The 25,321-nt window shown below is 51.2% G+C and overlaps 1 protein-coding gene across 1 annotated transcript in view; it reads left to right on the top strand.

Annotated features, from left to right (window-relative positions):
• The first annotated feature begins 5,246 nt into the window (after positions 1-5,246).
• LOC111141266 (SH3 and PX domains 2B) overlaps positions 5,247-25,321 on the top strand; it is a 100,485-nt gene continuing 80,410 nt past the window's right edge. Inside the window, exon 1 of the mRNA XM_022493715.1 lies at positions 5,247-5,321. Coding sequence (XP_022349423.1) covers positions 5,247-5,321 — 75 coding nt within the window. The remainder of the gene's footprint in view (positions 5,322-25,321) is intronic.

A 25,321-nucleotide genomic window follows, 5' to 3' on the forward strand; every position in this document is an offset into this window, starting at 1 on the left:
GAGAGAAATCACAAGTAGGCAGAGAGGCAGGCAGAGAGAGAGGAGGAAGCAGGCTCCCCACTGAGCAGAGAGCCCAATGCAGGGCTCGATCCCAGGACCCTGAGACCACGATCAGAGCCAAAGGCAGGGGCCCAACCCACTGAGCCACCCAGGCGCCCCTAACTTGTCATTTCTAAAGACCCATCTAGCTGGAGACAGAGAATGGAAAGTGTCAGTCCGTTTGGGCTACAATAACAATATTACAGACTGGCTGGCTTATAAAAACAGAAAGTTATTTCTCACAGTTCTGGGAGCTAGGAATTCCAAGCCCAAGGTGCTGATTTGGAGTCTGGTGAGAGCCCACTTCCTGGTTCACAAACAGCTGCCTTCTCACTGTGTCCCCACATGGCAGAAGAGGTGAGGGAGGTCTCTGGAACCTCTTTCATAAGGGCTCATTCATTAACCTCCACCCTTATGACCTAATCAATCCTAGAGACTCCTACCTCCAAACAACCTCAAATTGGGAATTAGAATTCAACACGGATTTGGGGACACAAACATTCCATCTGTAGCAGAAAAGCATCTACTTAATGAAGAGGAGTGGATACAAACATTAAGAAAACATCAGTCCTGTCCTCAAGTGACATCCTGCTTCTGGAAGGAACATGGGTCAGGCACCCAACAGGTCTGAGTTCAGATCCAAGCTTCCTCACTTTTCTGTGCTATGCTACTAGGCAACTTCTCTGAACTTTGCTTTTATCACTTGAAAATGGGAAAAATAACACACACTGTGGGTTTCTTGGATACATTAGATCGAGAAATGGGTGTGGAATGTCTGGTGCTGTACATAGCTCCTGGTAGTTGATCAGACACACATCCATCCCTTTACACACATCCCTTTACAAAGTGAGGGAAGGACAGGTATAGGCACAATTTAGAAGCACAGAGTATGTAGGGCTGAAAGCAGCACTAAAGGACCCAGGTCGTGGAGGACTTGAATGCCGATCTCTAGCACATGAATATCGATGAGCAGTGGGAGCCAGTGAGGGTTTCTGAGCAGGCGAGGATTGTGGACAGAGCTTCCTTTTAGAAGGAAGATAATTATGGCAGCCAGGAAAAGGGAGAAGATGCAAAGAAGCTGTGCTTTCCTTCTTCCGGCTCCTAAAATGTAACTTTACTCAAGCTCCTCCCGACCCACAAAGCTCTGCCCTGCAGCCTGGGCCCCTGGAACTTTGCTCTAAGGCCCACTTCCTTGTAGCCTGTGATCTGTTTCACGGGACCACAAGTGCCCGGCTGCTGAGCATTTGTAGGTTCGGCTGTGTTCATGGTGAGCATCTTGCTGTGTCAGGCAGGCAGGCAACAGCCTTGGAGGGAAGACTCTCTTTCAAAGTCCCCTCCCTGCCTTTGTTCTGGAAGAGGCCTGATTCCATCTAGACAGCTGATGAAGAGAAGAAGAAAAAGATCAGGGCCTCAGCTCTCCGGGCCTGGCTGTCCATCCTGGGGACATTGGATTTGGGAGAAGTACAGCCCGACAGTCAGGCAGACATCAAAAATCACAGAAAGACCAGAACCTGAATCAGGATGATGGACTCAGTGCCCCTTGGATGGGTAGCCCTCCTCCCATATAAACCAGCCATATGGAATTCTGCGGTCCATCAGCTTTGGCATTGATTTCCTATGGTCTGCAGCTCCCAAGCTTGCAGAATGCACTTCTAGGACAGAAATTTAGAAGAATAAAGTCAGCTAAGGCAGCAAATTTACCTTTTCCTCTGCCCTGTTCTCTTCACAGCCCAATCAGGGGACATGCCAGTGCTCCCAGGAGTGTGAACACAGTGAAGCTTGGTGTGAAGAGGTCTCTGGGGAGTGGGTAGGGACAAAAGCAAGCCCAGCCCTGGAGAGAACTTAGGTTCAAGTTAAGGAGATGGAGATGGATTCATTCATTCCCATAGGCATTTCCTCAGGGCCTCTCAATGATAGTCTGTGCCAGATGCTGCGGGACTTGAGACAAATAAGACCCATTCCAACTCCTTGGGGGCTCAGAGTCTGGCAAAGGAATCAGCTCTATATGAAGTCAATAATGGCTGTGACAAGACACAGTGATAGCAGGAGGGGGGATGCAGGGCTTCCTGGAGGAAGTGACATCCAAGCTGGGCTTTGAAGGTTGAATAAGAGGTCACTGGCAAGGTGGGGAAATGAATCACTTACACTAAGGTATACCTGTAGGAAAAAACAGAATATACATCCTTCTAGAGATCACAAGTCATATCTATTTTGGACATGTGGGGAAAACAGAGGCAACTGGTGGGAGCTGTGACTGGACACAAAATCAGGGGCTAAAAAAGGATCAGGACTGGGAAGGAGTAGATGTTTAATACTAATTAATGGAGAATCAGTATTAAAATTAGGTTTGAGATTTAGATGCACTTAAAGGGAGATGTTTAGCTGTCTCAGATCAGCTAAGAGAAAAATAACAAAAATGCATGTACTTTATGTGTATTATCTCATTTAGACTCTAGAACAAGACAATGAGGTCATTGACTATTCCTTTCCCATCTTATACATCAGGAGATAGGGTACACAGAAGTCACATGACTTGCCCAAGGTCACATACTTGGTAAATGGTGGTTGCCAGCCACTGGGGAAGGAGGTATGGGGAGTTATTGCTTAAAGGATACAGAGTTTCAATATGGGAGGATTAAAAAAAGTCCTATAGATGGATGTTGGTGATGATTGCACAACAACACAAATGTACTTAATGCCCCAGAACTATACACTTACAAATGGCTAAAATGGTGAGTTTTGTTTTGTTTTGTTTTTTTTAATTTGACAGAGAGAGAGAGAGATCACAAGTAGGCAGAGGGGCAGGCAGAGAGAGAGGGGGAAGCAGAGAGAGAGGGGGAAGCAGGCTCCCTGCTGAGCAGAGAGCCCCATGCGGGGCTTGATCCCAGGACCCTGAGATCATGACCTGAGCCAAAGGCAGAGGCTTAACCCACTAAGCCACCCAGGCACCCCTAAAATGGTGAGTTTTATGTCATGTGTTTTATTACAGTAAAAAGGAAGACAAAGATAAAGGAAAAGCATGGAAAGATGCAAGCATTGCATCTTCTGCTACAGGCAGATGAGAGGAAAGTCTGTCTACCCAGGCCAGACCTGCCACAGAAGAGGCGAGCCCAGGACGGCTGAAGCCCCAACTTGGCCACTCCATGTACAACTCGGCCAGGTTGCATAGCCTTTCTGGGAAAAACGAGGAAGCTGGCTGATTCACAGAATTCCTCTAGTGTCAGCCTTCTGTGGTTCTGCCTTATTAGGAAGGCTTGGCTCATTCAGAGGACGAGGTAAAAGGAACAGAAAACCCAGGCCTTCCACATACTGGACATTTCCAAGTAACTTGACTTACAGTGGTTCTTCAGAAGAACGTACCTTACAGAAACGTTATCAGTGAGTGTCCTGGTATAAAACAGATGCCTCTCTCAAACCAGGGGACCAGGGAAGTTTACTAGAGTCCACTTACAAAGATGTGAGCAGGGCTTGGGAACCCCGGCGGGGGGTGGGGGTGATGCAGTACCCAGGCTTTGCAACAGCAGGACTGTTAACACCCTTAGTGGAAAAAAGGTGGTTCCAGGAATCCTGAGGGAGAAGGAATGTGGAAGGCCACCTTTGGTAAGCACAACCCTGCAGGAAGAGAACTCAGGAAATTAGACTGAGACCTCTCTCTTCTTCTGCCCTCAGTCTCCTGCTGGGGACTCCCATGGGCCAAACCCAACAGGAAGCTGAGTACAGGGAGCCCATCGGTGAAATCCACACAGGCCATCCTCTGGAGCCAGAGCAGGGCGGTAAAACCTGGCAACGAAGTTGGAGGGGCAAATGGATGGGTGGCTCCAAAGTGGTCAGCACCCTGCTATCCAGGAACCTGGCCAGGGCTGCTGGGAAGCACCCTCCCCTGGAGGACCTTTTTGGTCTTTCCAAGGATGACCTGGGATCCAGGGTGGGAAGGAGCCTCGGCTCTTTCCGGCCTGGAGGGGAGTGATGCAGTTAGTTGGACAAATGACTAGTGTTGTTCCTAGTGTGACGGCATTGGCCAGGCTCCTATCCATGCACTGATGTGTACATTTGTTCAGACATTGGTTCAGCAGCCACCTGAAAATGACTCTGAGCCAAACCAGGGCTAAGCCAGGGCTAGGAGCCACTAAATCAAGAAATGTGAAACAGCCCCAGCCACCTTAGCTGGTGAAATATGCCCAGAGCAACACGGATATGGGTTCTTCCCACCAGTTCTGTGAGTCTGGAGGCTTTTCTCAGGCACCCCCATCTGTAGTATGGGCCAACCACCTTTTCGTCCCAGAGTTGTCTTGACGGTTCAGAAGGAACATTTCAGAAAAGCAGAAGGCAGTGCCTCGGCTTGGAGGAAGAGCTCCACGTTTGGGAATCAGTGGCCTCTGTTCCAAGCACACCTCTGCCCCATGCTCCCATCCACCGCCCTATTATGGTGCCCTGCTACTGGTGTTGCAATTATATTGTACTTGCATTTGTTGCGATTTTTATCTTCCTCTCTCCCCATCTCTGAGTGTACACCTAGCAAAGGAAGCTCCTGGCCTCTGGCTACTCCCTGAATCCCCAAGGCTTGGGTCCGAGTTTAAAACTGCCAACATTTTATACAGTGGGCAAACATTGCCAATGGCTTCACATGCATCTTCACATGGGGAGGACAGTCCTGGTTGGCAGGTGGTCGTACAAGACCTGTTCTACTGATGAAGGAACTGAGCCGGGAGAGGTGAAGCAACTTGCCCAAAGCTGCGGAATAGCGGCAGAGTCGGAATTTGAATCCGGGAGCCCGGCCCTGAGATCCGGCGCTGGACCGCGGCTCCTGAGCTGAACGAGTGCGGGAATGAATCCACCGATCAGTCAGTGACTGGCCGGCGGATGCGCGCCCGTCCCCTCCCCCGGACGCCGGGGCAGGGCGCCCGGACAAAGGCGCGGCGGAAGCCGGACGTGGGCCAGCCGGGTCCGCGCGCCGGAGGCGGGAACGGGGCCGGGCCCTTTAAGGGGGGCGGGGCGGCGGCGCGGGGGGCGGGCCCGGGGGCGGGCCGGGGGCGGGCGACGGCGGCGGGCCCGGCCCGAGGGCGCGCGGAGCGAAGGGCGGCGGCGGCGGCAGCGGCTCGTGCTCGGCCCGTGATCTGCCGGGGCTCCCGAGAGCGCTCGGCACCCCCTGCTTTCCGCCCGCCGCAGCGCGCCCCCCGCACCCGCGCTCGGCTCCGCGGAGGACGGCCATGCCGCCGCGGCGCAGCATCGTGGAGGTGAAGGTGCTGGACGTGCAGAAGCGGCGGGTGCCCAACAAGCATTATGTGAGTGCCGCGCGGCCCCCACGCCCCCTCGAGGCCGTGCCCCGCCGGGGGCGACCGAGAGCCCCTGGGTTCTGAAAACTTCCGAACCGTCTGCTCTTCCCCCACCCTCCCCTTCTCTCCCCCCTTGGCCCTAATGCTGCGTGTCGGGGTCTCTCCCAGCTCCTCCCCCTCCCCCTCCTCTCTTTTGCCCGGTTCTCCTCCCCTCCTTCCCGTCCTCCCGCCTCGCGCCCCTGCTCGCCCCTCTGCAGCTCCTCTCCTCCTTTCCGTCTCCCCCTTATCCTACCCCCAACTCCTCCTGCCCGTCTGTGGAAAAGTCTGGCCCCAGCCAATGTAGGGGACAGAGAGACAGAAAGGGGGGGGGAGGGGGGAGGAGAGACACAGAGAGAAGCTCCAGTTCTCAGGCTGCCCGCTGGGTTCCTCCTTGTCCAGAGGCACTCAGACCCGCAGTGCCTAGCCACAGGTAGCCCCTCTGGGGATCGCCAAGTTTGGCTCTGTTCTTTCGGAGGATCCAGCCGGAGCCATCTCCGAGAATGGCTCCTTTGAGTGCCTGCACCGTGAAAAGGTTTAAAAAAAAAAAAAAAAAAAAAAGGTCCCTGCCCTCTTTCTCCAATAACTTCTGTTTAAAAATGTAGGAAAGTTTTCTCCTGGTACCTCCCAGTGTAAAATGAGAATCTTGTTTAGAGCTGGTGAAAATGGGCCAGCAGCCTCATTTTGCAGATGGGAAGCCTGAGGCTCAAGGAAGGTGCAGGTTCTAGAACGTGGAGTTGCATTCAGGCCTTCCCTGCCTCTGGAAGGTGTGCCAGGGCAGGCGGTGACCCCGAGATGGGAAATGGATTCTGCAGCAGTCTAGGTACCTGAATCTGGGCTCAAGGGGCCCTGGGATCACCTCAGAGGTTTTGGGTGGAGGGGTTCTGCGTCTGTGAGATATTGGGCCAGGAGTGAGGCCTTGGGGAGGCCTTCTTCCTGGAGGGAAGGGGGCTATGGTGTCTGTGGTGATGAGGGGGGGCAGTGGCAGCGCCTAGCTGCAGAGAAGTTAACCAGGAAGGAAAAAAGAGCAAGAGGGAGGGAAAAAATCCTAACAAAGAAGTGTAGAACAATGACTAGCAAAGGGCGTTGGCTGGCTAAATTCAGCTCCTTGGCCTCCCTGCAAGTCTTCTCTGGATCTATTTTCTTAAGAGGCTTGTTCTTGTAAAGCAGATCTACATGCCCTCCGTGAATAGCCTATAAAATCCTGAAAGGAGATAGCCGGAATCCACTCTGCACTCTCCTCGAGAAAGGGTGTGCTGTGTGAGTCGCTATTGTTATTGGCTGAGGCAGCCAGTTACTCAGCCCTCAGCCAGGCGGTGGGAAGCTATTTCCTGGACCTGTGGCATCTTTAAATAGAGTGAAGTTTCCCTTGATTCCAGAGCGGAGCTGAATTGTCTTTTTTTTTCTTCCTTTTTTTTTGGTTAACTGCTTCAAATATTGCCAAATCTTGGTTTCTTGTTTGAGCTTGTTGAGTGTGTAACTGAGTTGCCTTTTGGGTATGAAGACAGTTTTCACCAACATGGCAACAAGAGAAAGTCTAAAATTCTCCATGCTGCCTCCCACCCAATCTGTGAGCTGGCAGAACCAGAATAGACACAGTCAACACAAACCAGGCATCAGCATCCAGTCACTCTCTCCTCTCTGCTCCCAGCACATGCATATGAGGTTCATATGCATGAAGTTCTTGAGCCCGTTTGACAGATGAGGAGACTGAGGCTCAGAAAGGTGAGGTCCTATGCCTGAGGTCACAGTCACGGGAAGAGCAAGGGACGTCAGTCCAAGTCTGTTGGATCCCCAAAAATGGTGTTCCACTAGAGCACGCCCCTTCCTAGATCCATACCTTCCTAATTTCCTTAAGCAGAGTCCCCTTAAGAACCAGGAAGTCTGCCATCATTGGTGACCCCCCTGACTAAGCTTTTCATCCTTTGCTCAGTCAGATCCATCCCCGCCAGCTTTTTGAAGTTTCTGCGGCTTTAAGGGACATCTTGCTTAGCTTTCCATCACTTTTTAGGGGCCCCTTGAGACAAGTTAAAAATACGGATTTGGGTTCAAATCTTGGTCTCCACGAGGTGGCTGTGTAGCTTCTCTGAGACTCAGTTTTCTCATCTGTACCTGGGGGGTGATGGTGCCCATTTCCTAAGGGGAGGAACCATGTGACATCTGGGCTTAGCTTTGTGAGCTTGCCTCCCTGCTCTGTGGTGTCCATGTCACTCTGATTGGGAATGTGCCAAAGTCATGTGTGGAGGGATTTCACCAAAAACTTGTTTTTCTGCATGTGGGTTTAGTCACTCTTGTGACTCAAGGTGGCTCCCTTCCTGGTAACCAAGCTTTTGGCTCACCGGATGAAGAGGGGCAATGAGCTAAAGTGAAGCCTGAGTCGTCCACAGAAACAGGGCAGATGTAGTGCCGAGATGGCAGGGGACGCGAACCCAGCGGAAAGTACCAGCGCCTCCCTCTCCTGTTCTCAAGACATGGCCACCCCACCACTCTGGAATAAGTGGGCACAGAGGCTGCTGTTGGTGTGGGCCTAGGCTTTCATCCCATTTGGTGTCCTCCTCTCTGAACCTGACCCAGCCACCCTGGAGAGAAAGCATGGCAAGGGGAGTTGGACAGTGCTGAGCTTTGCTGGGTGTGTGACCTTAGGCTGGTCGATCCAGCTCTCTGAACTCCCATCTTCTACAATCTGCAAGTTGTAAATACTGTTCCTTCTCTCTGGGACAGAATTTCTCAACCTCAATACTGTTGACAGTTTGAGCCAGATCCTTCTTTGTTGTGGGGGGGCTGTCCTGAGCATTGTAGGAGGTTTAGCAACATCTCTTTGTCTTCTACCCACTAGGTGCCAGTAGTGTCCCCCTCCCAAATTGTGACAACCAAAAACATCTCCTGACATGTCTCGTAGGAGTTTATAATCACACCCCCCACCCCCACCACCTCCTGACTCAACCTAACTCTGTGTTAGAATATACAAATCAGTTAGAGAATTCTGTTAGCCACACCCCCTAATTTTCCACCACCTCCTCCCCCATTTGCAGATACCTTGCCACCACCTGTTTGCCACCCAGTTGCCTTGGAAGGAACGGTCACAGTTACTGCTGATGTCGTGGAGAACTGCCCCTGAGCCCTGGGCTGGGTCACTAGTTCCACCAAAATGACATCTGAAATGCTCCATGATCAGCCCTGCCCCGCCCTACCCTCCTTTACCTGTGGGCACAGATATCATCAGTGGGCCCAGGGGCAGAGCCACAGGCCCAGTCTGGAGAATGTAGGGACAGAAACCCCCAGGACCTCTGAGATCCCAACCGTTGGGTAGGGATTGTTGTGGATGATAATATCAATTATACTGTGATTCAGAGAGGCTCCCCTGGAGCCGCCTCCCTCTGTCAGAGGCTGGGAGAGCTAAGGCTTAGGGAGCTGCTCCCCTTCTGTGCTAGCAAATCTCCTTGCCGAGAGCCCAGGGCTTTCGGAATGAATGGAAAGGGGGCTTTCTAGGGTGATGCTCTGGGGAGACCCTCCCTGGCTGGGTTATCTTCTGACTTGAGAGGAGGAGGAAGTGTTCCCTGGAGGTTTTGCAGGATCACCCTATTTCTTGCACTGGAGTGGGATATACAGAAGCCTTGGATTCAGAAGAGAGTCCCTGTCTGCAAGAGCCACGAGGTGCTGGCTTGCTCTGCCTTGAGATCTTCAGATGTTAAGAGGAGTAAGATGGTGGTGGTAGTAGTTAAAGCAGCAGTCATAATAGCTGAAATCTGATCACCTCTTGTGGGCCAGGCACTGAATGAAACTGTATAGTGAGTCCTCACAACAGTCCTTTAAAAATAGGTACTTTTTGGGGTACCTGGGTGGCTCAGTGGGTTAAAGCCTCTGCCTTTGGCTCAGGTTCATGATCCCAGGGTCCTGGGATCGAGCCCCACATCGGGCTGTCTGCTCAGCAGGGAGCCTGCTTCTCCGTCTCTCTCTGCCTACTTGTGATCTCTGTCAAATAAATAAATAAAATCTTTTTAAAAAAATAGGTACTTTTTAATACACTATTTCAAATAGACAAATATATAAGATGAAATAACTCTCCACCGGGCGGCTCTGTCAGATCTTCATATTTGGCTGTTTCTTATCGTTATTTTTGGTTTTTAAGAAACATCGCAGAAACAAAACCCTTATGTACCTTCCCTAACTCTCCCTCTCCCCAAAATGAACTGGTGTCCTGCAGTTGGCATTTATCATTCCTGTGTCCTTTTAAAAAATAGACTGTTAGTGGGGCACCTGGGTGGCTTAGTCAGTGAAGCGTCTTGCCTTTGGCTCAGGTTCATGATCCAGGGTTATGGGATCGAATCCCGCATCAGTCAGGCTCCTTGCTCAGCGGGGAGTCTGCTTCTCCCTCTCCCTCTGCTCCTCCCCCTGCTGTGCTCTCTCTCTCCAGCTCTCTCTCTATTTCTCAAATCTTATTAAAACAATAGACTATTAGGTCTGTTAGATAGGTTTTTTTTTTTTGCCTCTCACAGCTTTATTGAGGTATAATTTATAAGCCATAGAACTCACTCGTTTTAAGTGTATGGTTTGCTGATTGTTTTAGTGAATTTATAGAGCCATGAGGCCACTACTGTAATGTCGTTTTATAACATTTGCATCACCCCCAAAAAGGTCCCCAGGATTTGTCTGCAGTCAGTCCCCTTCCTGCCCCCCAGCCCTGTGCACCTTTTAATGTTTTTCCCTTTTTAACACTGGCCCAAATCTTGCATGAATGTTTTAGAACTACATAAAAACATTGCCCTTTTGAGATGGATGCTGATCCATGTGGCCCCAGTTGATTTTAACTGCTGTTTAATATTCCGCTTGACTAGAGCACTGTTTCTTCGAGCTCCTGGTGGGGACTCCTAGGGTGTCCCAGCAGTGCAGGTCCGCGCAGCTGCTTCCTGCTTGTGCACCCGAGGTGGGATTGCTGAGACACTTATATCCCCCAGAGCAGTGTCTGTCTGTGCAACCCTTTGCTGTGTGTCCTTTCCAGCACCCCACATGGTCAGACTTTATAGCTTAAGCCAATCCGCTGGGCACAGAATAAGATCACACGGCGCTGTTCCCGTCTCCCTGCTCACTGGCAAGTTGAGCATCTTCTGCCTCTGTCGACCATTTACATTTCCTCTTCTGTGAATTGCCTGTTTGATCTTTTGCCCCTTTCTCAATATATTGAGTTATTTGTCTTCTAGTAAATAGTGTGATTTTATATAGGCAAGATCCTAATCCTTCAGGTAGTTACCGTGGCGTTCCCATTCTCCCCTTGTGACTGGAGGCTCAGAGAGGGGAAGGCTTGTACCTGAGGTCACACAGCAAGGAGCAGCCACATGGGGACTGAGCCAGATGCACATGTGGTGTAGGACAGGTGGCAGCCCGGTAGCCCTATGATCCCACCCCTGTGCCAGACAACCTCGGGTGTGTCACTTGCCTTCTAGACCCCAGTTTCCCCCTCTTGGCCCTGCCCTCATCTCACTGCTCCCTCAGCCTGGATGCAGGCAGCCATACCCCTCATCATTCTCACCCCAGGAAGCTCTAAGTTGATGCGCCCCTGGAGTGATGGGGTGGCAAATGCCATGCCACCAGCCTTGAAACCTCCTTTCTCCATTTGCCAGGCGCTAGAAGCCCAGGGTCGCCATTCTGAGCTGTTGGGTTTTGCCGGGTAGGTCACACCCTTATTAGGTGTGACCAGTATTCTCATCTCAGTCTATAGGAGGCCTCTGGCGGGCAGGCTCAGTGGTCTGGCACAAAGAGTGCATCTGCTGCCCAAATTAGCTGCGTTCTGTGTCCAGCCCCTGGTTACCTGGCCCCCCTTCTTTTGCAGGAACATGCAGGGCAGGGCAGCAAACGTGGATGTTAGGGATACACATGGCCTTGGCCGACGCCACTGCTAGCCTTAGTTTCTGCATCTGTAGAATGAGTACAGCGTCTTCCACCTGAGAGGAAGTAGTGTTGTGTGGTTTACAGATAATGTAGACACTCAGTGCCTTCTGCTGGAGGGATAGACGCCAGCTACTAGCACACTTCTTTCGTGCTGAAAATTCCCGACTTTGAGGCCTGCTGAAGCACTTTTGAGCTGGGCAACCTGGTTGGCGAACTACCTGAAGTTCTATAAAATGAGGGCAGGAGTGTGTACTAGAAGTTACAGACGAGTGTAGGGCGATTGTGAAGATGAACTCTTGTCGCACAATATTCAGCCTGATGCATCGTGTATTTAAGGCACTTAATCAATGGTAGTAGTCATGAAAAATAACATGGACAATAATAATAGCCACAATCCAAATCTGTGCCTCTTCCCTACCTGCTACTGTGAGGCCATGCTATGTGTTCTCCAAATTCCTTTGTTCAAGAGGCACGCTTGGGCTGCCAGCCCCAGGCTGGACACCCAGCAGCCTCAGGCATGGGCCCTCCAGCACGATGGAGACTTCCTGTCTCCTCTGCAGATGGGTTCTTGTCACATACCCCATCTTCGTCCCAGAGAAATAGTGCATTAGGTAGGCATTAAGGCCCCTTGGGTAGGTTGGGTTTTTTTTAAGGACTGTTGCTTTCTTCTGACTGAAAAGCAGTGGACCTTATCAGGCACCACCCTTATGGCTCTGGCCTTGGGATGCAAGGAGCCAGATGGGTCATCCTCAGCAGGAGATCTCAGCCTGCTCCTTATGCTCTGGGCTCCCACACAGGCTCAGGATAAAGGCGAATGGAGCTCTCATAGCTTCCGGTTACTTACGGGTCACTGTAGTTCCGACTTTGAATCTGTGTCATTCCATGCCTCTGGTGAGCGAAGAAAGCACACCAGATGGTGTGGGTTCAAATCCCTGCTCTGCCACCAACCAGCAGTGTGACTTCAGAGAAGTGGCTTATCTATCCTCTCTGCACCTCTATAAAACGGGAATAGTAACAGTTCTAATTTCATAGGACTATTGGGGGGATTAAATGGGCCCAGCATATAGACAGGGCTCCGTCATTACGAGCTATATTAGGAACATACAAACATAGTATCGTTTATGATAGTAAGAAGTCTGTAACCACTTAAACACCCTTCAGTGGAGAACAAGATAAATGAAATGTACTCTAACCACATACGAGGGTACTATCAAGATGGTAAAAATGTCTTCTGTCTTCTGTCATGGGAATATTAAATAGTAAAAGCTGTTTGCAGAATAACATGCTCGGGCTGATTCCCACCTGATTACAAATGAAGGAGGAAAATATGTGTCTGTGTAAGCACAGAAATATAGCTGATAAAATATGGTCTTTCTTTTTTTTTTTTTTTTTGCTCGTCTGTGCTTTTCTGTTTTCCAAATGTTCTGCAGTGAACACAGATTCCTGTTTTTAGTGAAAATTTAAAAAAAAAACAAAACAGCAAATGCTCATTTTCAAAAAGAAGCCGTGCCAAGCTGTGGGTAGCTCCAGCCAGGTTCCCACATCCTTGCTGCCCTGTCCCGTCCCAAAACAGTGGGATTCTCCAGCTCCTCAGAGAGCCTGTCCTCACGAGGTAGGCGTTGGCCTCCAAGCCTCTTCTCCCACTCCCGCTGCAGAGGGAGGTCTCTGGATGTGGCTTTCCAGCATGAGAGCCCAAAAAGTGGAAAGAAATGAGTTTAAAATACCTCGAGGGAAGGCCGGAGCAGATGCTTTCCGAGTTAAAATGCTGCTTGCTCAGCGGGTCCAGGTCCCCCTCCCCTAACGCCTGCCTGCTGCAGAAGAGGGTTGGAAAGAATTGTGGGCCGGAGTTCTGCGGTGGGCTCCGAGATCACAGGGCACAAGAAAGGCCATCCAGATGAGAGGTTCACCCCGTGCCCCGTGCCCCGCGCCCCGCTCCCCGCTCCCTGGGTGTTCAGGCGGTCACTGTTAACCTACCCTGAGGTGCACGGGGGTCAGCTGAAGGCCAGTTGGCTATCACACTGCTGGAAAAGTACTAGGGGACCAACGGCACCATTCATGGTGCTTCTGAACATCTAGGACACTCATATCCTGATCGCAAATGGTGTATGCTCTCTCCCTGGAAGAAAGGGCTGTGGAAGGGGGAGCGGTCTTGCTTGGTGTGACTCAGTTTTTTCCCTCCCTTTGGAGGTGAAGGCCAGCTGTGTGGGTCACTGCAGCTGCAGGAAGGAGAGCCACTGGCCGAGTACCATGTCAACCTGGTGGGCACAGCAGTGAGTCGTGGGCACCCGTCCCTGCCGAAGGATAGATGAGGCTTATTAAGAAGGCCATGTAGCTACAGGGTTGTGAGTGTGGCTTCTGCACTTGGAGGCCGGGTTCCAGTCTGATTCTGTCATTCACTCGTTGTTGGCCCTGAGCCTTCTCCTCTGGGAAGTACGTGGCTTTGGTGGCTTTGCAAATTAAATGAGCTTTGATGCAGAATGCCTGAGGAGAGTGCTGCTGGGACAGTTGTCCTTGGAGCTTCCTGGCCCCAGGGTAATGCCCAGAAACTGGGGCCCTGTGGTCCCCTCCCCAGAACCCTTGTCAGTGGGGTTAGCCGGATGCTGGGTGGAGGTGGCCTCACTGCCCCCTGCCATGACATGGGGACTGGCTGATGTGATAGACTCAGGAAGCTCAGCATCTCACAGCAGCCGGTGGGCAGGGGCTAGTGTGGCTCACTCCTCTGGGACTCTCCCGGGAGCTCACAGGTCCAACCTTTGTCACATGTCCATCATTCCTCCACCCCTTCTCCAAACCGTGGGGTGTTTTCCTCCCGTACTTCTGTACTTGCTGGCTCAGATGCAAACCTGCAGGTGGGCCATGAGCCCAAGCCCAAGCCCAGGGCCTTCTTCAGGAAGTGAAGGGAGAAGGGACTAGTGGTGCATCTATTGTGTGCAGGGGAGCAGAGCTCTGCCGTCTGCTTCTGCGGGCCTATGTCAGGCTGTCCCAGGGCTGAGGGTTGCCAGATTTACCAAATTTAACAGGATGCCCAGTTAAATTTGAATTTCAGATACACTTGTGATATTTGGGACATACTTAGACTATAAAATTATTCCTTGTTTATTTGAAATTCAGATTTTACCAGGCATCCTGTACTTTGGCAAATCTACAAAAACCACCGCTTTCAAAAAAAAGCTAAGAACCTTTGGACTTTGTAATAGTGATAATGTTTCTTGAGACTTCACTGAACAAATACAGTTCCCTCCGGGGGCCAGGCACTTTGAAGTGCAGGGATGTTCTACAGATACACAAACCAGGAATTCAAGCTTGAAGGAGGTCAGTGTCCTGAGGGAGACAGGCAGACGGGGTGTTTCAGAGCTAGTCTGGAACTTGGGGGAATAAGCAGAGGCCTGTGCACTTGGGTTCTGGGAAACTTGGACTTGGACAAGGCAGCATGGCACAGGTGACCCAAGGCTGATCACAAAGCTGGGGAGGGATGCCGCAAGTGGAGAAAGGGAAGGAAATTTCCGGCAGAGAACAGGAAAGCAAAGAAGTGGAACCCCCGGTATGTGGTGCGGTATGTGGTGTGTTTGAAAGAAGGAGAAGAGATTTGAGTGATGCAGCTGAAGCTTGGCAGGTGGGGCCAGAAGGACCCAGGGACTCCTGAGTGGGCTCATAATCACAGAAGAATAGAAGGCACGAACCCCACCCTCAAGATGGGCACAGCCCCAGGACACATGGGTGGGGGGCCAGGGCTCGGGCTCCGAGGTGTCCAAGAGGAAATCACTGGAATAGCTGAGGAGCTGATACTCAGGGGCACTTCTGCTGGCTGGGTGGGTAGAAAGGCCTTCCACAGGAGAATGGAGGGGGCAGAGCACAAACAAAACATGGGAGGTGGCAGGGAGAGAGAGCACCTGTGGACAGGGCGGCTATGTGCACATCATGAAGGTGAAGTCTGGCAAGAGGGTGGGGAGAGAAATATTAGGGTTGCGAGAGCCCGTAGGGATTCCAAAGTTTGGGAAGGATTAAATAACTCCAGACTTGTTTTGTTCTCAAGACTTAATAATAATTTTTTATTCTTTTTATAGAATGGGTATCATTTATCTGAGTGCTGCTTAGGTGCCCAAGGCTTTTCATACTTTATGTCACTGAATCCACACGGCACCTCTGTGAGATGCAAATGGCAGAAATGAACCTGGCTAACTTAGGCTGTCAGGAATGTATGGAAAGATGGCTCCGGCAGAACGCATGGGGAAAGGACCTGGCCAGCTGGGGCCCCCCGGGGAGGAGGAGCTGCCAGGGAGCATCAGAGCATCACCAGAGGCGGGCAGCTGCTCCATCCCTCAGACCTTTGGCCACCCAAGAGCCCCGTTCCAGAAAGAGAGAGTCCGACTGGCCCAGCCATATCACCTGACCATCCTTTGGCCAGGCAACGGCTGGATATTGGGATGCATAGTCCCCCTGAATTGCAAGTAGCAGTCAGAGAGTCATTGGAGGAGATTCAAGGTACTGTTGCTAGAAAAGGGGGCAGGTGGGAACAGTTGATGTCTACTACATGGATACTATTATTAGCCCATTTCACAAATGTGGAAACTGAGGCTTGGGAAGGTGGAATAATTTGCCTAGGATCACACTCAGCTCTGTGCCTGTCATTGACTATATAAGGGTATAGTCAGTTCTCTCCCCACAGATGAAGGGAAACATTGCCTTAAAGTACACAAGGGTAATATTTTCTAGTCTGCTTAATTAAGCAGAATTGCACGGACCCCCTGCCCACTGCATTGGCAAAGAAAGCTAGAAACCTACGCAGTGGCGTCACCATTTCCTCCTCCCCAGCCAAGGTGTGAATCAGCAGCCTTTGGCTTCAGGCCACCCTTGGCTGGCAGTCCGCTGCACAGATGTGGGTTTATTGTCTGCCCTGGGCCAAGCCTGGCCCGGAGCCGGAGAGAGGCTAAGATACCCAGACAGCTTTTGTCCCCATGGAGGTCACCATCTGTTTGGAACACATCCTCACAGCCTTAGGGCCATGATGGAGCCTGGTGTGGGGCCCGGAGAGGGTCTGAGGCCTGGATGGCCCCTTCCTCATTGGGACCGAGAGGTGTGCTCTGGAGGGGGAAGGCTGACTAGCAGAGGAGTTCTCAACACAGGTAGAATTCAGAGGGCCCTGAACTTGGAAGGGGAAAAGTTCATCTTTATTTTCATCAACCTCCGACCCTATCTAGCACTGCCTTCTATAGTGAATGACAGCACCAACCCTCAATGATAGTAGCAATACCTGGGACTCTGTCCCCAGTAGAAATTCCCCTGTTGCTGGAGGGGGGGGGGGGGGGGTGACGGGCATTAAGGAGAGCACTTGGTGTGATGCGCTCTGGGTGTTCTATGCAACTAATGATTCACTAAACTCTACCCCTGAAACTAATACTACACTAAGTGTTACTGAAATAGAATTAAAAAAAAAAAAAAATTCCATTCTATTTTCATATCACCTTACAGCTGTTGTGTGGTCCCCAAAGATCATTTATCATCTGCTGGTAGTAAGTAGATGATTTGCTAGTTCAGAATTGTGGTTTTACTCAATCTACCACTAGATTTCAATTATCGCATAAATAAAGGGGTACATATATTCACCATTTTGTGTTTTGAAACCTTTTTATTATAATTCAGTATACTGTTTCCTTTGGAACCCTGTGTGCTTTATTTTATTAATTTGAAATCATTCTGAGAAGTGGTCTGTAGGGGCGCCTGAGTGGCTCAGTGGGTTAAGCCTCTGCTGTCAGCTGGGGTCATGATCTCAGGTCCTGGGATTGAGCCCCGCATCGGGCTCTTTGCTCAGCAGGGAGCCTGCTTCCCCCTCTCTCTCTGCCTACTTGTGATCTCTCTCTCTGTCAAAAAAAAAAAAAAGTGGTCTGTAGGTTTTGTGAGATTGTCAAAGGGGTCTGTGGCACAAAAAAAAAAAAAAGAAAAGAAAAGAAAAGAAACAAACAAAAAAACAGAGAGTGAAAGACTTCTGGGTAGAAGTTTCCAACTTCGGGTTTGGAAGGCAGGTGGCATGGGTTTGACCAGCTCTGCCGGTTACCAGCTGTATGACCTGGAGTGAGCATCTTAACTTCTCTGTGCCTCAGTTTCTTCCTCTATAAAAATGAGAGTAAGAGGGGCACCTGGGTGGCTCAGTGCGTTAAAGCCTCTGCCTTTGGCTCTGGTCATGATCCTGGGATCGATCCCCATGTTGGGCTCTCTGCTCGGCAGGGAGCCTGCTTCCCTCTCGCTCTGCCTGTCCCTCTGCCTACTTGTGATCTCTGTCAGACAATAAATAAAATCTTTTTTTAAAAAATGAGAGTAAGAATAGTACCCACTGTGGATTATTTCACAAAGGCTTTAGAGCAGTGCCTGGCATATGAAGATGCTAGATAGTTCTCCATTAGTATTATCTTTACCATCATCCCTATCACCATTACTTGCGAGGATAAACATCTCAAATGATAGGACTCAGGTGTTCTGGTATGACCTCATATTGAGAAACATCCTCTAAATGGACCAGCCCGGGATGCATTCCCTGTGATTTAAAGCACTTTTCCCAGAAGATTTAGATGTTTGGATATTTAGCAGTGCAGTAATTAAAACAACGTTGAAAATAACTTTGATGTTTCTCACTGGAGGTATGATTAGATAAATGATACATGGCCTTCAGTGGACCGTTAAGGGTCCTCTCAAAATGGTTTTTTCAAAGAATTATTAATGAATGAGAAATGCTCACCCTATAATGCAAGTGAAAAAGACAAATTATGTATGCAATGTGATCTTGATTTCGGAAAGTACTTGAATGTGTAGAAAGGGGTCTAGGGAAGAGCCCCAAACATCGTTTCTGGTGGTGGAAACGTGGACAATTTTAAGACCTCAGACTTTGCCGTCAGACGGCTTAGCGCCAGCTGGGCTGAACTAGCCCCGTGACCTCCCTCGGCCTTACCTGCTGCGCTGCAAAATGGAAACAGCAATTCAGTGCAGCCTTGTAGGAAGTACACCTGGACTGTTGGGTGCTACGAGGAATTTTATTCTGCTTCATATTGCATTACATTTTTGTGTATTACCCCTCTTTGTTTCTCTAGAGAGGAGAGGACAGTATAGTATGGTAGAGGCAGGAGAGGTTCCAGGAGGGAGGGAGAAGGAGGGGAGCCTGCTTCCCCTGCTCGGTTTTTCCCTGTCTCAATGACTTGTATGGGAATCACGAGAAGCTGGCAGAAAAGTCCACATAGGAGCTCAAATTGAGGCTGGGCGGAATGGTCTCCTCCCATAGATGAGGGGCCCAGGAGGGCGTGGGTCCAGACCTGGCCAAGGATACTCTCGGAACCTGACCATTAGGAACTGCATACAGGTTCCTCAGGAAAAGGGGCTCCTTGGCTGTACAAAGCTGGAACCCGCTTCTGCCATCGCCCTACTTTATCTGGCGCAGGAGTCCCTCTCTCCTTATGACACCTCTCCTAGGTGGCCACCCTGAGGGTCTGAGAGCTCAGTCCCTCCACATTCTCAAGTTCTTTTCTCCTCTGTGTTCCCGTGCCCCGTAGGACAAGATGAGTCTGGACTTTGGGGTAGGGGGCAGTTGTTTGGGGTGTATCTTAGGTTAGTTCGCCTGGCACCCTGCCAAGCACCCAGCTTTGATACAGAGCCTCCCAGTGGACCAGCTGCATAGCAGTGCCTACACATTGGGACTAGTCGTCTGCTGGCTTGTCTTCTTTTCTCCCACCAGGCCCGAATCCCTCATAGTCCAGGACCTGACTCGGAACAAATGCCAACTGTGTTCCTTGAATGAAGCCATGACTGCCTGGGCCCCTCAGTTCTAAGTTCCCATGATTCTAGGGTGATAGATGCTGACATCGATCAGCTGATATGGTCAGATTCCTTGTGATGACTCCTGTTGGCATCAGACTAAGCATTGTGTCATAATTGTTAAGGCACACGCTTTGGAGGCAGCCAGACCTGGATGCAAATCCTAGATGTGTCACTTTCTAGTTACGCAATTCTGGGTGGGTTACTTAACCTCTCAGAACCTCCGGATCTTCTTCGTCTATAGATGGAGGCCTCGTTCCATATATGACACCAAGTAAACACTCACAAGAAAAGTAACTGTAATTCTTAGTCTAGTCCACTGGAAGCAGAAGGAATCCTCCAGCCCTCTGGGATGCTAGTAGGTTGAACCATATGAAATTGTCAACTTTTTACCCACACAAATAAAAGTTTCACTTGGTTCACCCTAATGATCTGGATTTGATTTGGGCCTAAGGCACACAGTCTGCTTACATGGAAGGGAATTAATATCTACCACGAGACCAGGCATCTTACAGACATTATCCCATTTATACATTACACCAGCCCTGAGAGACAGGAAATAACTGTTATAGCATCCCTGTCTTACAGATAGGGAAACTGAGGCTCCCGAGTAGCTTGCTTGAGGACATGGTGTGGCCAGGATTGGAACACGTGTCTGTCAAACTCAGAGTCTGTGCAGTTGGCACTGTTGCTGTCTTGAGGCCGGGCTGCCTGTTCTGTGTGGCGTGGCCTCACCTCATGGCAGGGAGAGCTCCCAGCATTCCCTGGGGCCCCCTGGCCCAGCAGCTGGCAGCTGTAGACTGAGACTGCCTGAGAGGCTCTTTGGAACCCCACATTTCTGACCCTCTTTAGACAGTCTCAGCTTCTACAGTTTTCTGCTACAGTATCTTTAGCTTTGGTTGGGGGACTGGAGGGTGACAGGAAGGATTTGTGTCATTTATCTTTCTAAACTTTGGGAGTGTTCTTCTTGAGTCCTCCTGTTTACTTGTTAAATCCAGGTCCTGGCATCTAGGCTCTTGATCCAGGCCCAGTGTCTCCTGGTCTAGTCCTTGTCCACAGCCCCACCAAGGCAGAGCCAAGATGGCCACTAGAGGCAGGAGGCCAGAGAGGGAACTGTTGTAGAAACCCAGGCTGGTGACTGTGTTGGCCTGAACTAAATAAGGCCATCGGCTTCTCCAGACCCAATTACCCCATCCATAAAATGGGGGTGACAAGTCCCATCCCATAGGGAATAAGGACCAGTAGCATTGCCAGGAGTAAGGAAGTGCTCATTAAATGTGAATCAGCGTTGTTTTGTTGTTTTTCATTAAGAGAGAACCACTGAGAGGCCAAGGAGGAAGGGAATCCAGTCAGAATCTGTGTTCTAGAAATATCCCTGTTAGGGTGAGCAGAGGGGCAAGAGGACTTGCAGGAACAGCCACTGGCATCCAAAGTGCAGCGGCCCAGGCCTGACCTGAGGCCGTGTGGTGGTGGAGGTAGCCAGTAAGAAGGCAGCACAACCAGCGGGGAAGGGAAAACCCAGGACGAGAACGGCTGCTGGACTCCTCGCTCTGGCCTCTCCCCTATACCTTTCCGGCCACCCTGGCCCCTACCTCCTTCTCCACTGAGCTCCCTCCTATCTTGGAGGTTCCACGTCCATTTGACCTTGCTTTAGAAGGTCCCAGACTTTTGGGATCTTCTGATCTCTGCCTGGTAGGATCAAGAATAGCCAGGCTTCTGCATACATTATCTTTGTACCCACCGACTCCAGGTTGGGGGAAAAGGAACAAGGACCGTTCTTTATTGAGTAGCTACTATGTACCTGGTGCTATGCTTGGAGCTTTGCATGCACTGAATCATCTGATCCTTCCCATCACCCCGTGAGGTAGGCACTTTGATCACCCCCGTTTTACAGATGGAGCAGAGGGCTGAGATAGGACCTGCCCTGGCCCATGCAGCTAGGAAGTCACAGGGCCAGGGTTTAAGCCCAGACAGTGGGAGGGGCCGGTTAGGGTCAAACTCTAAAGTTTTAACAAGCACCCCAAACGTACGCCACAGCCGGGTTTGAGAACCTGTCAGGGACAGTAAGGGTGGTCGGGGCCACACACGTGTTTGTGAGCTCATCTCTCCTGTGCATCAGAGAGCACCTACTGCTCGCAGTGCTGTCTTTGGCTTCCCACGTGTGGCCTCATTTACTTTCCAGACAGAGAGTTGTTGCCTGAAGTCCTCTGGCTGGTAAGTGGTCAAGGCAGGATTCTCAGCTCTGCTGTTCCTGGGAGCCAGGGGACGTGAACACACTTGCTTCCGGTCCGCAACACTCACTTTTCACCTGGTCTTCTTGGTTAGGATTGGGCATTCTGAAGTAAAAACAAATTTGGGTTCAAATTCTGGTCTCCTCCGTAACGAGCTGCATGGCTTTGAGCTGGTGGTCTAACCTGTTTGAATGTCAATTTTCTCCACTGTGAAATTGGGTGGATAGTAGGGTTTGCTCTGCAGGGTTTCCAGAGAGCAGAGGGCTGGGGATTTAGTAAGTGGTCATTAGGTGTTGGTCCTCATTCAGAAAACTACTTGTCCCTTGAGATCCAGAGCAGTCCTTTCTTTCATCTGGAGAGCCTCTCTGAGCTCCCCCTGCAGAATGATCCCTCGTCCCTTCTGTGCCCCCACAGTGACTAGAGGGTGCTTCTTAGGGGGTCTGTGGCCGTGAGAGGATTCTACTAATGTCTTCTCTATCAAGATCCCCTATGTGTCAGGCACTGTGCTGGACCCATTAGGTAAGAGCTGAGACCCCTCTGAGCACACATCCTGAGATTTCCTCCCGTGTCACACAGCCAGGGTTTAGATCTGTCACAGAGTGGAGGTAAGCATTTGACCCCTTCTGAGTCTCCAGATCTCACGACATAACATAAATTAAGTACTAGGCATAGTCCCTGATCAGCCCAGTAAGTATGGCCCATTTTGATTGTTTTTCATTACTTGGGTTTTATCCCTCCTGTCCCTCTGCCTCGCACATAGTGGGTGCTCATGTTGGCTGCCCAATTCTCTTTAGGCAGCCCGGTCCCTGCAGGAGAGGCCCCAACTTGAAATCTCTCAGCTGTTTCCTGCACGGCCCCGGGCTCCTCTGAGGCCTGGCAGCCCGTGGAGAGCCCCAGAAGCCCTAAGTGCCTGCCCTGGAGGCTTTCCTAGAAAGCCAGCCTTCAGGTTGGTTTCAGCAAGCTAGGGCTCCAGCTGCCAGCACCTCTGCTTGCCATTGGAAAGTTCCCCATGCTGCTTCAGGCCAGATGTGTGCGAGGACGTGTGTTGGCAGCCGAGGCCCCAGCTGGAGCCGCACACCCGGACCAGCGAGCATTTCCACCAGTTCTGTGTCTCCGTCTAGAAGAATTGAGGTAGCCCGGCCAGCTTGGAAACGGCTCCTGCTGCCCACCCATCTGGATGAGACTCTGGCAGTGACAAAAAGACAGGCTCCAAGGGTGGGCAGCTCTGTGTGGGCACAGCATGATCTTCCTGACTTTTCCTTTCAACATAGCTCACTTCGAAAGATTTGAGTTGGTCCAGGGGAGACAGGCTGTCTGAGCCTCCCATGCCTCATCTGTGTAATGGGGTTATCAGTGATGGTGCTGGAAGCCGCCTCTAGTCAGGCAGTGTGCCAAGCTCCTGTCATGCATTAGTTCCCATAATCCTTGGGCAACCTTAAAAAGTAGGTACTATTCTCTCCATTTTGTAGATGAAAAAGTGGAGGCTCGGAGCCCTGCATTGACTTACAAAGTCACACAACAGCTTCAAGCTATAGAGCCAAGATTCATGCCCGGTACTCTAAAGCCAGTGCCCGTCTGTTTTTTAATAACATGAAGGAGTATTGGTGTGTGCGTGTTTATTATTTTTTTACATTTTAGTTGTCTGCAGTAAAATTCCCTTTTTTGGTATAGCATTCTGAGTTTTTATGCGTATGTGGGTTCTTGGGACCATCACCACAGACAGGATACAGAACAGTTCCATTATCCCCCCGCCCCCTCCAGAGAATTCCCTCAGGCTGTCCTGGCTCTTGAAGGCAGCGGGACGATGCCTCCACTTGTAGTTGAACTCGCTCCTGTGATGTTCTGTTTTTCTCTGTCGCCTGTTGCGAGAAGCCTGGGGGTGAGATGTGGACTTCTCTTCCAGGGTCGGGCCCCATGCCTGCGGTCTCCTCTGTCACAAAGCTGGTTCTGTTTCTAGTACCCTTGGCAGTTGAGCTGTCCATTCAGCCATTTCAAGAGCATTGTTACTCTCCAGACACGGAGAGCCTTGAGTGAGGTCACCTTGATTTATGACTGTGTCGCCCTGTCTTGGCTTTTTGTCTCTTTGCGTGCCTGCCTGTCTGTCCTTCTGCCTTTTGTCTTTCACCAGACATTTCCCAGGAGCCTAATGTCAGCAGGCACTGGCAGAAGCATGGTGCCCCAGAGGGACATGACCCCTGCCCCTTCAGTCCTCCCGGGGGAGCGGGAGTGACAGAACAGCACACTCAGAGGCACGTGTACTGAGAGAGGGCAGCCCCAGCGGCTGTGGGAACCCACAGAATGGGAACAGAGCCGGATCCAGGGTCTCCAAAGGCTTCCTAAGCTGATGTCTGAGAAATAGAGCTGCTAGCCAAGCAAAGGGAGAGATGTCCCTGCTGAAGGCAATGGCACATGCAGGGCCAGGAGGCAAGGGAGAGCCTGGCTGGGTCAGAGCAGGAGGCAGTCCCCTAAGCACCCTAGCACGCTGTTGTTGCCTTCCTTGACAAGGCGGAAAGCTCCAGAAGGGCAGGGACTTCTGTCTCCTCCATGGCCAGAGCCCAGCCCTTGGAAGGATACCTGGTCCACAATAGGCACTCTGTCCTATTTATGGAATGCATGAGTGGATGAATGGACTGAAGTGTTGGAAGCAGGGGAGAGAGACACAATGAGATTCTCACGCCAGCCTGGCACCCCTCTGCCCGCGGGGAGTCAGAGGCCCTCAGCTCCCCCTGCAGGCTCACTGCGTGCCCTATGGACAAGCAGCAGTGGGAACACAGTCCTAAACCAGAGCATCCTAACTGCAGCCAGCGCCTCCAGCTCTTATATTTGGGCCCCTTTCCAGGCATTCACTTAATTGAAAAGATTGAAGGGGGGAAAAAAAGGAAAATCGGCAGCCGGCCACCCCCAGTGTGCCACTTAGCTGCGAAACCTGGGCTTGGTGCTTCCTGACACTGATGTGAGGATTGGAAAGTTCTGGCCTGGGGCCCAGGACACCTGAGGCCTGGCCTTGGAAAGCTAGGAGGACATGCGACCTCAGAGGCTGAGGGGGCTGGGATTCCATCTGATGTCACCTGCTCTTCCCAGCTGCAGGCCAGGTCACCACTCTGGGCTGGGGTTTCCTCCTCTGCCCTGGGGGCGGCCCCACCTTCCCAGCAGGCTGCTGCTGAGGATTGCACACTGTGTTCGCAAGGCACGGGCCCCCACTCACCCTGGTCCTGCCCCGCTGTGACACCCTGCTATCACCTCCAGGGTCTCCAAACCATCGCGACACTTCAGCAGCATTTCTGCAGGAATAAACTTAATGTACTCTCTCTGAAAAGATAAATACCCGGTCTTCAGCCCTTCCGGTGGCCCGTGATGCTGCTCTGGGGTGTTAGGCAATACGGACAAAGTGCAGGGTATTGCAATTGCAAAAGGAGGTTGGGAGTGCTGACCTACATAGGCCAGATGTTGGGCAGACAACTGGGGAGAGCCGACAGATCGGAACCGGAGGGAACTCGTGGTCTCCACGGGGAACAGCAGAATCATGTTTCCCATTAGTTAAGCCCTCGGAGTCCATCCAAGTGCCTCTCTTCCCTCCCTCTCTCCTCCACCCTTCTCTCCTTCTCTCCCTCCCTGCCTCCCACCCCCCTTGCCCTGGGATCCTCCAGCTCAGACCAGGGCAGCGTACTGCCAGAGAGCTGGCTCTGGAGTGCGGCCAGTCACTGCCAGGCTGTCCCCAGGATCCGCCAGCCCTGAGACCCAGTTAGCATGGGAACCTAATGGGGGAGGGGGTAGCACCACCTTTTAAAGTTGGTTTCTTGATCCAAGGTCTGCGTCCTTAGACGTATTCCTGGGAGCTTTCTCGGCCGGAAGTAGGCTCATCTGGGACTTGAACTAGCGCCACTGCCTGATTTGAGGGCTGCACGTGTTTTTGTATTTAAGGTTGCGGCACAGGACCGCTTATGTTATCCTGGGCTCAGGCCTCGCTGCAGAAGCTCTGTGGCCCATGAACAGAAGCCCAAGCCCCTCAGTGTGCTGCATAAGAGGAGGGTTTACCTCTCTCCGTTAAAAAGGGCTCTG

This window comes from Enhydra lutris, unplaced genomic scaffold (genome assembly GCF_002288905.1).
Source record: "Enhydra lutris kenyoni isolate GAN:26980312 unplaced genomic scaffold, ASM228890v2 scaffoldscaffold5, whole genome shotgun sequence".
Lineage (NCBI taxonomy): Eukaryota > Metazoa > Chordata > Mammalia > Carnivora > Mustelidae > Enhydra > Enhydra lutris.